The sequence below is a fragment of the Triturus cristatus genome, chromosome 2_1 (genome assembly GCF_964204655.1).
Source record: "Triturus cristatus chromosome 2_1, aTriCri1.1, whole genome shotgun sequence".
In the NCBI taxonomy this organism is placed as follows: domain Eukaryota; kingdom Metazoa; phylum Chordata; class Amphibia; order Caudata; family Salamandridae; genus Triturus; species Triturus cristatus.
Window position 1 is genome coordinate 125,921,089 of NC_140581.1, and position 15,120 is coordinate 125,936,208.

Consider the following 15,120-nt stretch of genomic DNA (forward strand, 5'->3'; position numbering starts at 1 on the left):
GAATACAATGTTAATTTTCGTATTTTAGCTGAAAGTGGAAGATCAACCAGACTGAAAACAGGTTGTTTATTTATTCGAGTTAAATTCGGGCAGTATGGCTTTATCCTGACTGCATTATAGATGCGCATCTCGGATTCCTTTGATTCAGTTTTGGTGGATTTTGTATGTTTTGCAGCTTTTCCCCCCTGACCTGGACAGGAACTATCCAGATAACGTTTGCATTGGTCACCTTTTGATGAAATAATCTTTATGATATGACTTATCTGTTGATCTTTGGGAACGTTGGACCGCCTGCAAAGGTGGTTTGCACTACTTTTGAAAAATGTGTTTAGAAGATTTTAATTATCGCATGTATCCCCAAAAAATCCAGAATAATTTTTAAAAAATGGCTTGGTGTTCAGCAGAAGTCGTGGGATCAACAACATTTGAAATAGAGTGCTGTTATTTGCCAGTGACAAAGTACAGACTGTGCAGCCTGGCCTAGCCTGCTTTCTGTGTTTCCACTTTTGACTTCTTCACTAGTACTGTTTAGTTCTTATGATTTAATAGTTTAAAGCTTTTTTCTCTTGATGTTAACAGGAGCTTTGCATTATCTTTTGTAATCGTAACTAAGTGTTGAACTGTTTGCTCTAATCTGACAGACTGTTGGACCAGCCCTTCCCTACCTCTAATATGCCTTCTTCTAATCTAGATGGGCTGTTGTGTGGATGTCTTTCTGAATTAATGATTGGTCAACGCAGTGAGTCCTTTCCTAGAAGAACATTGGCGTCTGATATGGAAGTCCATGAAGCGATCATTAGTACATTTGGGCTTCTCACACCGCACCTTTTGTCTCCCTTCCAGGGTTTTGGCTGTTTCAATGGCTTTGTAGCATCCATGCTTGTCGCGTATCTCCTTTCAAAGCACAAAATCAATAAGCTGATGAGTGGATACCAAGTCCTGCGGAACATTCTTCAGTTCTTGGGTATGTGATGTTCGTATGTGTGGATGCTGGAAACCTAATGTCTGCATGTTTCTTATCTAGAGGGTTTGCTTTCGTTTTTGCTGTGGTGACATTGAAGACAGTAAGTTAGGAATGCAGCTGGAGGTCAGTAGTTCTCTTGATAGTGTTGCCCTCTGCATACTGGGGTATGCACTAAAAATTATGCACATTGCTAAACCTCCTTGTGCCTCCTAGGTTGATACTTTGCCTCATTCCCTACACAGAGCTGCCACTAACAATTCCTATTTCTTTAATTATTAACTGATTACAAATCTTGTTAAAACAGAACTCTTACTCATTCCTTTGAACTGATATACTTTGTCGATTCTTCACCAATCTGCTTTCATCCTAAAGGCAAATCAGCTGCAGAGTTGAGCTGTACAAGCTGTTCTCTTGGTACTTTCAACTTAGAATAGAACTTATGACCTTCTCAGCAGATGAAGTAACTCTTAACAAACTTGACTTCTCTACAGTGTACATCTGTGGTGCTCTTATTCTCAGCTTTCTTCACTCCACTCCAAAACCTAGAGGAGTAGTGTGCATTTTGATTTGTTTCTTCACCACAGCGCATTGATCTTGTTCATGATCACTTCAGTGTGTCAATTTAGTTTGCTGCCACCACTGTGTTTTGAAATAAATTGTTCGAGGCATATGAGCTGCAGATTATACACTGTGCATAGATCGCCATCTGGTGTTGGGCCCGGATGTTTGCAGTTTGTTTTTCCTCTTGGAAAGTCTTTGGAAGTCACGAGTTCGGTGACTCCTCCTTTGGTTCGTATTGCGCATGGGCTTCGGCTCCATCCTCAGATTGTTTTTTTCCGCCATCGGGCTCGGATGTAATACTTCGCGCTCCGGTTCCGAACTTCCCAGTTCACCGATCGACGCATAAATCCTCGCTCATCGAGCTTCTTCAAAGATATAAATCATCTTACTCATCTTCTCTCGGCACTTCTTCGATTCCGGTGGTCGACGGCGGCCTTCGGGCCTATTCCGGCTCCGGTCTCGGCTGGTGGAAAGAACTCCCTTCAAGAAGTGCCCTTGATGTGGGTCCAAGTTTCCCCACACCGATCTCCATGAGGTGTGCAACCTCTGCCTCTCCCCAGAACACGAGGCCCGAGACTGTCCCGCCTGCAAGTCTTTTCGCTCAAAAAAGACCATACGAGATCGACGGGCTAGACGCAACATGGCACACTCCTCGACCTCTGCTCCAGTCGACATCTTCGGGGACGACGTCGAAGCCCCGGGACAGCAGGACATCGAACAGGAGGACGACGACCTCGTCAGCGCTTCCGAGGCCGACGACTCAGACGTGGAGGACATCACCCCGGCGCAGCGGGTTGTGAGTACAATTCCCCCTCCCACGCCGATACCGAAAAAGGCTTCGGTCACACCTTCGCCTCCGGGCCTAGGCAAGACCAAGGACACTGCTTCTCACACCCCACCTTCGGGCCCGGTAAAGAAGCCTATTAAGCCTTCCGGCAGCTCGGGCTCGAGCCAGCCGACCACCGGTGCTGAAAAACACCCTTCGGCACCGAAGAAAAAATCGGCCTCCACCTCCACACCAAACCCGGCACCGAAGTCTTCGGTGTCGAAACCTGCGCAAACATTACAAGACCCTCGGCACCGACACTCCCGTGCCGAGACCTTCTTCGGCACCGACCAAAAAAACGGAGGTTCCACGGAAGCACTGCTTCGACAAACCTAAAAAGCAGTCTGCCCCGAAACCTTCGGCGCCGACCGAACAACCAGTGTCACAGGAGCTTTTCACACCGGATCCTTTGCAAAAAACCCTCACCAAGGATCCAAAGACTGGACACTTGACATTGTCTTCAAAAAAGAGACACTTGGACAAGCCAGCTCCACCTCCACCTCCAAAGAGAAAGGACATTGCTACCTCTCCTTTCAGGGTGCCTTCCCCACCTCCTCCACCTCCTCCACCCTCTCCACCTCCACCCCCTCCACCTCATTGTTCCCCCACCTTGTCTCCTGTCCCAGACGATTTAGGGGACCCCTACTATGATCCAGCAGATGTGCCACAAGATCCCACCCCTACTGGATCTCCAGACCCATGGGATGATTATAACAATCCGGACATCCCAGATGTCCCACAGGATGACCTTTATCCATCTAGGCCATCCCCTCCTGAAGATTCCTTGGGTTTTCACCATTTGTTACAACGGGCGGCACACTACCACGGGGTGGAGTTACATACCGACCCAGTGGAGGAGGATTTTCTCCTAGACACTTTTGACGATACACATAGGTGCACTGCCATTCTACCTATGTTAAAGGGCGTAATTAAACATGCCCCTGAGGTTTTTAAAGACCCAGTCAGGGCCAGGGTCCTAAACCCTCGAATAGAGAAGAAATACAAAGCCGCCCCCACAGACCCTTCTTACATTAAAGGCCCTGCACCATTAGATTCCCTAGTGGTATCTACAGCTAGGAAGCGCTCAAATTCTCAGGCGTCAGGCGAGGCACCCCCACCTGACAGAGTCCAAGCTCCTAGATGCGTCAGGGAAGCGCACTGCGTCACAAGCGGCCAACATATGGCGTATTGCCAATACGCAAGCACTGTTGGCCCGATACGACAGGGCGCATTATGATGAGCTAGAGACCATCATGCACCATCTCCCTGAAAAGTACAAGACTAGGGCTAATGAACGTATTCAAGAGGGAAAAACAATAACCAATACCTCGATACGATGTGCCCTAGATGCAGCAGATACAGCCTCCAGGGCCATAAACACCAGTGTCCTTCTCCTTTGCCATGCCTGACTCAGGGTTTCAGGGTTTAACCAGAGGTTCAAGCCTCTATATTAAATCAACCATTCGACCAAGATCATCTATTTGGCCCTAAAGTAGACGAAGCCCTCGAAAAAATGAAAAAAGATACCGACACAGCGAAATCTATGGGAGCCCTACAAACACAGACTCCCAGGCGCTCCTTTCGCCGTTCTTCCTTTCGGGGCACGGGCAGAGGCTACTCCTCGGACAGTGCATTCACGTCCTATAAATCCCCTCCTCAATCTACCTTCACGAAGGGCTATCAAAGAGGCGGATACAGAGGCAATAATGATAAGAACAGAGGCAAAACAAATACCGCCCGCTCTGCCACACCTCCTGCCCAATGACTTTCCCCCGCTCCCTCCAGACCATTCCACTCTGGTCGGAGGCAGACTACAACATTTCCTTCACGTCTGGGAGACAATCGCCTCAGACAGATGGGTGACACAAATTATTCAGTCAGGCTATTGCCTAGAATTAACATCTACACCCCCCAACATTCCACCCAGGAACCGCCCTATGTCGCAAGAACATACTGCGCTACTAACACAAGAGGTGATCTCCCTCCTGCAAAAAGGAGCAATAGAGCAGGCCCCCATAAATCAACAAAATTTAGGGGTCTACTCCCTGTACTTTCTAATTCCAAAGACGGACGAGACCCTACGACCTATCTTAGATCTCAGACCTCTAAACACCTACATTCATTCAGACCATTTTCACATGGTAACCCTCCAACAGGTTCTTCCACTTCTCTCCCAGAACGATTTTTTCACCACTCTGGACTTAAAAGACGCGTACTTTCACATCCCAGTACACCAGTCTCACAGAAAGTACCTCAGGTTTGTGGTAGACGGACAACACTACCAGTTCAAGGTGCTCCCGTTCGGGGTAACAACAGCACCAAGGGTTTTCACCAAGTGCCTGGCAGTAGTGGCTGCACACCTCAGAAGACAGCACATTCACGTCTTCCCCTATCTGGACGACTGGCTGATAAAAGCCACGTCCTACCAACAATGTGTGCAACATACCGCCGCTACGGTCCAACTACTTCACCAGCTAGGTTTCACGGTGAACCATCAAAAATCCCACCTGGTACCATCACACACAAAATAATATCTCGGAGCCACCATAGACACCTCAAAAGCCATAGCCTATCCCAATCCTGCCAGGATTGCAAAAATACAGGCGCTGCGTCAAAAATTCCTATGTCAACACTCTCTCCCAGCAAAAGTGTTTATGCAGCTCATAGGGATGATGGCCTTTTGCATCTTTATAGTGCCCCATGCAAGACTCCAAATGCGCCCACTCCAAGAGTGCTTGGCGCGCCAGTGGAACCAGGCCCAGGGACAACTGACAGATCTGGTGTTGGTAGACGGTCGCACCCATCGCTCTCTGCAGTGGTGGAACGCCACAAACCTTTCCAGAGGTCGACCGTTCCTGGACCCGGTCCCACAAATAATCCTAATGGCAGATGCATCGCTCTCCGGCTGGGGAGCTCATCTGTTACATCTCACAGCACAGGGCACGTGGACGCCGCAACAGAAGTTACTCCACAACAACTATCTGGAGTTACTGGCGATCTTCCTCGCCCTAAAATCCTTCCAGGCGCAGATTTCAGGCAAGGCAGTCCTCAGTCGCACAGACAACATGACTGCCATGTACTACATTCAAAAATAGGGGGCACACACTCTCCACAGCTCTTTCAGTTAGCACAGAGCATATGGAGATGGGCAATTCCACAAAAGATTTTTCTCCTAGCCCAACACGTCCCAAGAGTACAAAACACCGTGGCAGATCTGCTGAGCAGGCAGACACAGCAGATCCACGAGTGGGAACTTCACCCACAGGTTCTTCACCCGTTCTTTCAGAAGTGGGGGCATCCACACATAGACCTATTCGCCACCACACTGCTGGAACTCTCAGTAGTACCACACCAAAAGCTACGCCTCTCGCCATGCCTCCTAACCCAGAACCATGGAGGGATCAAGCACCCGCACCCAGCTCAACTCAACCTTGCGATCTGGCTCCTGAGGTCCTAGAATTTGGATACCTTAACCTTCCCCCTGATTGCATGAACATTATCAGGGAAGCTAGACGCCCTACTACTAGGGCGTGCTATGCAGCAAAGTGGAAAAGATTTGTTGATTACTGCCACAACAACACAATCAATCCTTTAAATGTATCCATACAGCACGTTATATGTTATTTACTCCATTTACAAAGGTGTAACCTAGCATATACTTCCATTCGGTTACACCTCGCTGCAATTGCTGCCTATTTACAAAATAGGCAGCACCTCTCACTTTTCAAAGTGCCAGCCATCAATGCCTTTATGGAAGGCTTCAAAAGAGTAATCCCACCCAGAGTGCCACCCTCACCTGTTTGGAACTTGAATATAGCCCTCACACGGTTAATGGGACCCCCTTTCGAACTATTACATAAGTGCGAGCTGCAATTTCTCACATGGAAAACAGCTTTTCTAGTGGCCATCACTTCCCTCAGAAGAGTTAGTGAAATACAGGCACTCACTATACAGGAACCTTTTCTTCAGATGCATCATAACAAGGTTGTACTCCGCACCAATCCCAAATTTCTACCCAAAGTCATTTCTCCATTCCATCTAAACCAGTCGGTAGAATTACCAGTCTTTTTCTCGCAACCCCAAACAGTTGCGGAAAGAGCCTTACACACACTGGATGTTAAAAGGGCTTTACTTTATTACATCCAGAGAACACAACCTTTCAGAAAAACCAAACAGCTATTTGTTTCCTTCTCCCCACCACATAAAGGCAACCCTATTTCCAAATCAGGGATAGCTAGGTGGATTGTAAAATGCATACAGATTTGCTACCACAAAGCAAAACTAACGCTATCGGTTCCCCCTAAAGCCCACTCTACAAGGAAGGTAGGGGCTTCTATGGCTTTCCTAGGGAACATACCACTAGATGACATCTGCAAGGCAGCGACATGGTCAAAACCGTACACCTTCACAAAACATTACTGTGTAGATGTGCAAACCAAGCAGCAAGCTAGTGTGGGCCAAGCTGTACTAAAAACACTGTTTCAAACGACTGCAACGGATGCCGGTGGTCGCCGCTAGGGTTGGGTACTGCTATATAATCTATGCACAGTGTATAATCTGCAGCTCATATGCCTCGAACGGAATATGCTACTTACCAGTATGCATCTGTTCTTGGCATGTAGAGCTGCAGATCTATACACGCCCACCCGCCTCCCCGGCTACCTGTATCCGTTCCAGTCTTATCTTATGTAGATACAATACACATGGGTTTCTTTACTGTTCCTACTACGCTCCATCTTTCCCTGCTGGCGAAAAACAATCTGAGGATGGAGCCGAAGCCCATGCGCAATACGAACCAAAGGAGGAGTCACCGAACTCGTGACTTCCAAAGACTTTCCAAGAGGAAAAACAAACTGCAAACATCCGGGCCCAACACCAGATGGCGATCTATGCACAGTGTATAGATCTGCAGCTCTACATGCCAAGAACAGATGCATACTGGTAAGTAGCATATTCCTTATGTGCAGCAAGATGCAATAAAAAAATAATGTATTTGTTGAACTAGGGTCGAGTCTCGGCGTCCGCTCAATTTCGTGTGATGGGCAAGTCACTACAAAAAATGAATGTGTCCTTGTGTAATGCAACTAGTGCCCTTGTAAGGCACTCCAATACCTTTGGGTTGAGACCGCGCTATATAAAACTGCAAATAAAAAGAGAAACTATACCTTTTGCCTCGTAAATCATGTTTCCATAAACTTGGTTCTGAAATTAAGAGTAGGTTGTGTATTTTTTGCAACCATGGTGTTCTTGGTAATTTCCTATCCATAAGTACCCTGGAAAGCTGAGCTTATTTCTCAGAATGGCATGCTTATAACAGAAGCATTTGCATAGTGCACGTCTCCAATTTGGATACCTTTTTATGTTTAAAAATCTTTCTATTTAATCCAAACGTTTCGAGGTCTACTAGAGTAAACAGTGCAGCTTTCATGAGCCTAGTGTCGAATATATATTGTCACAACAATCCCTTAATTTGCAAATTAACAATTAACTCGCACCTTGGGGAGCCTGCTTTTCCATTTTTTAAAACTATATTTATATAATTCCCTACTAAAACATACTCAAAACCTGAACTGTATCAATTTTGCTTTATGTATATGTAACGGGCCAGAGGATAGTGTTACATCTATATCGATTACTACTTATAGTGAACTACTTTCACCCTTTTGTGTATGTATGGCATGGGATAATCCGGGATTTAGTGAGAGAATGTTACTGCAGGACTGTAGTGTTCCTAGAGGGAACCCATAGATTAATTTGGTTGATGCTAGCATTACATAAGACACGTAGGTGTTTATATGTCCAGTTAAATATTGAGCATTATACTTTTACGATCGTGTAGCATCGAAATGTTGCACATTTTTATTTTAAATATTGTATATAGAAGAAGTGATTATTATGTGTAATTCATGCAGTGACGGTGGTAGAAGTGTGGTGCAGTGGCCAGAGCGGCTGACTCCGGAGAACGGGGATCTCGGTTTAATCCTGGCGGCAGCTCAGCATCATGTGACTGGCAAAAGCTCACTTTATCTCCTCAATGCCCCCCTGCACCTTGAGACCCTTAGGGGTGATTAGTTTGCCCTTTACAAATACTGTATTTACTTACACCCCATCCATCCCACATGAATTTAACACTGAGTCAGAACTATTTGTTCCAATTACTACTACCCCATCATCCTGCACACAGTCAACTCTAGTGCCACAAGATCTAGTCCCGAGTTGGGGGCTAGGTGGAAGATAGGGTATGGCTGATCATCTAGAACTTCTGCATTGGTACCATTTAACCCTTTCAGTGGCTGAAGGACTCTGCAATATGACTAAATCTTTAAAACACACTCTCCCTCCCCTTTAAAATGAGAGAAACCTCAGCTCAAGCTATTTCCTACACAACTACAACAATACAAGCAAAAGGAGAAACTCAGTCACAGAGGTCAGTGTCCTTCAATCTGAATTCTCTCTACTGGATTTAAGGAACTCTTGGGCGGCCTCCAGTTGGGTGAAATAGAATATCTTACACTTCCATTTTACCCTGGCATCACAGGGAAGCCTCGTCTATTTCAAACTGTTCATTCTTCACTCTTTCCAATACCGGTCTCTTGAGGTTAGTAGTCCAAGTCAAGCCAGGGAATATTTGCACATTTGCTGCCATCCTGCTCATCTCCATCTTCCTTGCAGCCTCCCCCGTCCAGGGCTTGATGATTCCAACACCGCGGTGGAACCCTTCTCAGCACCAGAGCGTCCTCTCATGGAAAGCCTCATAGCTCTCATAAACATGAATTGCAATTTTATCAGAGAACACATTGTGTTGTGAAAATCTTTAACCATTCTTTATTAACTTCCATTCCATTTCAAAAGAAGAGTATGCAAACCCAGTATTGGAAACGCTTGGGGTGTTGCTTCATTTTTGCAATACTCAATTTTGTCTGTAGGTGGGTCAGAGAGGCGATTGAACATTGCTCAAAATGCTCCTTATGGTCCGCTAATGTATTCTCCCTCCCCCAGCATCCATATTAGAGTTCAGCTGTCCACTGCTTTTTCATTGTTCATTATCCTCACTTTAATTTCATCGAATTCCCCATCCAGTTAAGCTATTTAGGACTTTATTATCTGGTTAGGGTTAGGAAACTTGACCTACTGAAGACTAGTGATTCATTTGGCTGTTGGATTAATTGGTTGAAAACATTGTCACCAAATGTCCTGCCTCAAGATGTCATCAACCTATTCACCAACTTCAACCTACCACCACTTTATACAGTGGCATCTTAACATTCCACATATTTTAATCGCACCAAGACATACAAATATTCCATTATACCCCAGCTCCTTCACCATTTGTAGAAGGAGGAATCATACACCTCCTCATTTGTCCGCTCACAAAAAAAGAAATAACCATGAGAAAGTTACACCAGAGCAGTGACATCTTACTTCTAGATGGTCTCCCTCTCAAACACTTTATCGGTAATATAGCATTTACCATATTGGGAGCTCTTTGGTGTGTCCTTAACATCTCACATAGAGGTGTCTTAATCGGAATCCCCTCTTCCAAGGCCATCTGTATACTCCTCATAACATTCAGTTCTTCTGTTAAATAAGTCCATCACTTGGAAAGCATAAAGTGCAGTCTTCTGGTGCACCGCAGCAACACTACACAAACATTCCTTCATCTCTTCAGAGACGAACTATACTCCATTATCCAAGATAACCTCAGGCACTAACTCCTTAGCAAACTCCTCTCTTATATATTCAGTGACAGAGGCCTCGAGAATGGTACTCAACACCTTGTTCACGAACCATTTAGACTTGTAATGTACCAGTATTAACAAAGGAACTCTTCGGCTGGAAAAATTTCAACGGGTCTCATAATATTCAGCAACAGCTTCAAGGTGTATCAGGAACCAAAACTGGTGACAACTGCTCATCTGCAGTACTTTGATTTTTTGTTATCAAACATTTATTAATTGTTTAACAGGTCATGCCAGAGGTGATACACAGCTTATGTGCCTACAACCTTAGAGGCCGGCAGCGAACAGCCTACACACAGCAGGAAACACTTTCAGAGTCAGGGAAGCCTGGGGGACTCAATGATGCCCCGGGGGTAGGTCTATGGGCCGGCGGCCCCTAGCCCGGATCCCCGGTAGAGGCCCTATACCCTGCGCGAGCCCTCCATCTGACAAGAGAGTGTATAACAGTGCAATATTCACTAGGCGGAGGCAAGCTAGTCGAACAACACTAAGCACGTCCTTAGGGGCCAATGTCCTGTCATTCTAAAGACTGCACTTGACACCGTTGCTATGCAGTTCCCTGTTAACACATCTACCTACACATGCAGCCCGCCTCGTCTATTATACAGTTGGGTCACAACAATCAGTGCATTGTTACATATCCCGCCCGTCTAATGGACAGCGTGTAGGGATACCCTCCAGCACGCCCTCAATGAGTCCCCATTTATGGCCTGCAGTGAGTATAGCATGAGAGGGCTGGCAACCGCCAAGCGCTGTGTGGCAATACTTTGATTTTATCACCTAGTACACTAATGAAAATCTTTGACCAGTACACAAAAATAGCATCCATTTTGGATTACCAAACAATGTTCCTTGCTTTGGCCTTAGTAATCCTATGTCGTTAATGTCCATCAGGAGCCAGGTTGATTATCTACCTCCCTCTTACCCCTCCCTCCCACCTATTTGGACACCCCTTTTTAGGGTTCCATCCCCAAATGTTCAGTTTATCCCTCAGTTTCTAGAATTGCTCAGCCTTATCTTCCCCTCCTCCATTTCTGTACTTCATCTCATTCTCTAGCACTTTATCCATGTCCTTCGTTGCAATTCCATTTTAGAGCCAACCTAATTTTTTATCTCTTACTTGAAAATCAAATTCTCTCAGACCTTGTGGTCTAATACATTTTACTATCTCAGGTGTAGCCTGTCCTGTCCCTTTTCACGAGAACATCAATACTAGGGATTTGTGGTTACATTTTACACAAAAGGAAGGCCCTGCAGAAAAATATGAAAACTCTTTATGCCCTATCTGCAAGCCAAAGCATTGAATAGTTCATCTCTGCTCCTGTAAGGCAAAGGCAACTATGTCCTCACCACCCTTTTCTACCAGAGTCAGAACTGCTCCAAAGCCCTTTAAACTTGCATTGATCATGGTGGTAGTTTTCCTTTTGCCTTCAAATTGGCAAACACCTTATTATAGCAAATCTTTGTTTCCCCCGGTCTAATGCCCCTGGTGACCGTCCCACCATTTAAGAGTTGCTTCTTTCTTAATCAAAACGTGTAAAGTACTCTTTATATGCCAAGTATTCTTTGGAAACTTGGAGCAATATTTCACAAACCCTAGAAAAGATCTGACCTGGGCGTGGCTTGGCTGCGAAGCGGAATGGCTGCCTGAAACCGCAGCTCCGCCGATCGAGCACATTAATCCGGCGTTTATCTGCTAAAACTGGTGCCTGGACTCGGACCTCTTGACCCCTCGGAGACGCACTGTGTGGGGGCTCTGCCTGGAGGAATTCCCGCTCCGGTGGGTGATGTGGTAGCTGAGGACGGCTTGGCGAGAGGTGAGCGGCTGGACGGCCTGGCGCGCTCACGGACGCCGGGGACTGGCGAGGGGCTGTGCCCGAGGGTATCCCGTGCTGCGCGGCAGCGGACGGCTGGTCAGCCCGGACCTGGGATCCCGACCTACCCCAAACACTACCCCCGCGGGCGGAGCCGTAGTCCGGAGGCGGCGTGCCCTGCGCCGCGGATCGTTGCTGGTCTGAGGTGCTGAGGAGTGGAGGGAGCCCTCTCTGCGCCCCCGCGATCCGAGGGCCTGGCGAACATCCGGGAATCGAGGAGAAGGGGCCCGCGCCGGCGATCGGAGGACGTTGCAGGGCCGCGTGGGCTGCGTCTGCTGTGCCGGACATCGAGGTAGGAGGGGGCGCCCGAGGTCCCCTTGGAGCATTGGACCCCGAATCGGGTCTTGCGGCACAAAGCGGAGGGCGGCCATTATAGTTGGAGCAGAGGCGCTGCGGCTGACTGCGAGAAAGAGCCCGCCTTAAGCGGGCGGTGTGTCGGGGTCAGCTGGGGCGGCTGACCACTGACTTGTGCCGGAGTCAATGGGCTGCAGAGATCCGGCCCCTTGAGGAACAGTGGGACCGCCCGGGGAGGCGAGGGGCACTCGGTGCTAGCGCCTGGGGAGTGCAGCGCGCGCCGCCATAATGTCGGGAGCCAGACCTGGCGGGGGACCGGATTGGGGCCTGGAGCATTGCTGAGGCCGAGCTGAGATACTACGCAGCCCCGAACTGTGAGACACAAGTGGGGCTGGTGCGCAGGCGGTGGCTTGAGATTGGGGTCTTGCACTGCTGCTGTCCCGTGTGGGCAGATTGCTACACGGCGGTCACACCCCTGCGCAGGAGAAGGTGCCCCCCCGGACTGCTGGCGACGGCTGCCCGCCTTGTTGACTGCCGAGCGAGCCTGGTAAAGAGTGGCTGGGGACGAGGGAGGTGTCTGTGACACGGCTGCTCCGGTCGACTGATTGCGCTGGTTGGCAGACATGGGTAAGCCGGACACCCGACAGCCGAAGCTCACGTTCGACAAATCCAAACAGAAAGCGCCGGACCACGAACCTCGAGACGCAGAAGCTGCAAAGGACGACCGCAGTGGCTCTCAAGATGCGGACATTAAATCAATGTTCCAGGAATTAAAGGCGAGCCTGCAGGGCATTGACAATAAAATGGACGCGCTGGCGGAACGAATGGATGGCATCACAACGAGAATGGACAAGCAAGAAGGCAGGGTGGAAGTGTTAGAAACACGCGTGGCCGAAACGGAAGAGAGTCAGACTGACCTCGTCAACAAACTGCGGGGCATGGATAAAATATTGGCGCTCATACAGCAAAAGAACGAGGTTTTGGAGGCGCGCTCGAGGCGCAACAACGTCCGCATCACGGGGGTGGCGGAAACAACGGACATTACCAACATGGAACAATATGTCGAACAGATGCTGAAAGACTTGTTTGGATCGGGACTCTCGTCGATGTTCCTTGTTGAACGGGCACATAGGACACTGGGACCTAAGCCTAAGCCGGGAGCACCATCTAGGCCCATTATTGCACGCGTCTTAAACTACAGGGACCGGGACACGATATTGCGTATGGCAAGAGACATGAAGGACGTGCAATATAAAGGCAACCTCATCGCAATATACCCGGATTATACCATGCAAGTACAGGCCGCTCGCAGGGAATTCATGCCGGCGAAAAAAATCTTCCAACAAACGGGCACGAAATATTCACTAATTTACCCTGCGAAGCTCAGGGTACAGGGCCCGGGGAAACCATCTTTTTTCGTAGATGCGAGAGCGGCCCTGCAGTATGCGAAACAACTGGCCAGAGACAAAAAGAACCAAACGCCTGCAGAGGGACCTGCTTCGCAGGACAGACTAAGTGATGTGGAGTGAATGACTATATTAGGTCTCTGACATACCGCTGCGACCTACCTGCCCTGGCTGGCTCGGGGCCTGATGTCTGCTGGGTACATCGGCGGTCGCCTTGCCATGTTGGGGGAGCTGTGCATATGATTTTGGATTTGGGGGAGGGAGGTCCTCGAGCCGGCATGCTGGGCCAGAGCTCGATCGCCCTGTCACAAGTACAGGGTTAGTAGGTAGCTACCCTGCGCGCCTCAGGGGATGTTTCCCACTCACTGGTTGCTACCAATGGCTTTAGTTACAGTTTCAAGGGTAGGGAGGGTGACCTGGGGGTATTTAGCACAACCTGATTGGGGGGTTGGAGCGGGTGGGGATGCTGTTACTGTGAGTTTGGGGGATGATATTGTTGTTTGTTTGTTTTGTAGCGTAGGGTCTGAGGAGGCGAGTTGTTGGGATGGAATCAATACTGTAACATTCACTGCCTTGTTGTCCGTCACTTTGCTCGCTGAGCTGTGCGCACTCCCGTGCTTGGTGGCCTGTGGGGCTGTTCGGTTCTGAAACGCACTTTGGTTGGGGGTGTGAGTGTGGCGAGCTGAGTGGATCTGGTCTGCTGTTTGAACACTGTTCTTTTGTGCCTCCATTGCCGTGCAGAACATAAAGTGTCTCACTTGGAATGTGCGTGGCATGAATGACAGTCGCAAGGCCAGGTTAGTGCAGGCCTACTTACTAAGAAAGGACATTGACGTCTGCCTCCTGCAGGAGACCCACTTGACTTCCAATGCTGCGCAGCTGCTCAGGCGTAATAGATGGGGAGAGATAGTCCACGCATCGTATTCTAATTACTCCAGAGGTGTGGCGATACTGATTAGAAGAGGTCTTCATTGGACCACACACGAGGAAATCAGGGACGCTGAAGGCAGATACATACTGCTTGTGGGGTCGCTGTGCGGCATGCGAATGGTGTTGGTGAATGTGTACGGTCCAAATGATGATAACCCAGATTTCTATAGGGATTTGTGGCATAAGGTGCAGATCGTGGCCCGGCGACCTTACTGTGGGGGGGGGGGGACTTCAATGTTGTTTTATCGGACACTATGGATCGACAGGGCGTAGCCAGGGACCATCATCCTAGAGCGTCGGAGGCGCTGGGCTGTATTATACAGGATGCGGAGCTGGTGGACTCCTGGAGGCTACTGCACCCCGGGGACCGCGTGGGTACATGCATAACAACGCATAGAGCTGCCTGGTCCAGGCTGGACTACTGGCTGCTATCCAGAGATTTACACACCTCAGTACTAGAGGTGGAGCACCTGCCGCGGTCGCTGTCCGACCACGCCCCGGTGTGCCTGTCCGTGTCCACCCCATC

The 15,120-nt window shown here is 48.6% G+C and overlaps 1 protein-coding gene across 1 annotated transcript in view; it reads left to right on the plus strand.

Annotated features, from left to right (window-relative positions):
* Positions 1 to 15,120, plus strand: part of NOL6 (nucleolar protein 6) — a 530,178-nt gene that overhangs the window by 81,690 nt on the left and 433,368 nt on the right. The window contains exon 8 of the mRNA XM_085628873.1: positions 844 to 964. Within this exon, the coding sequence (XP_085484999.1) occupies positions 844 to 964 (121 nt within the window). The remainder of the gene's footprint in view (positions 1 to 843; positions 965 to 15,120) is intronic.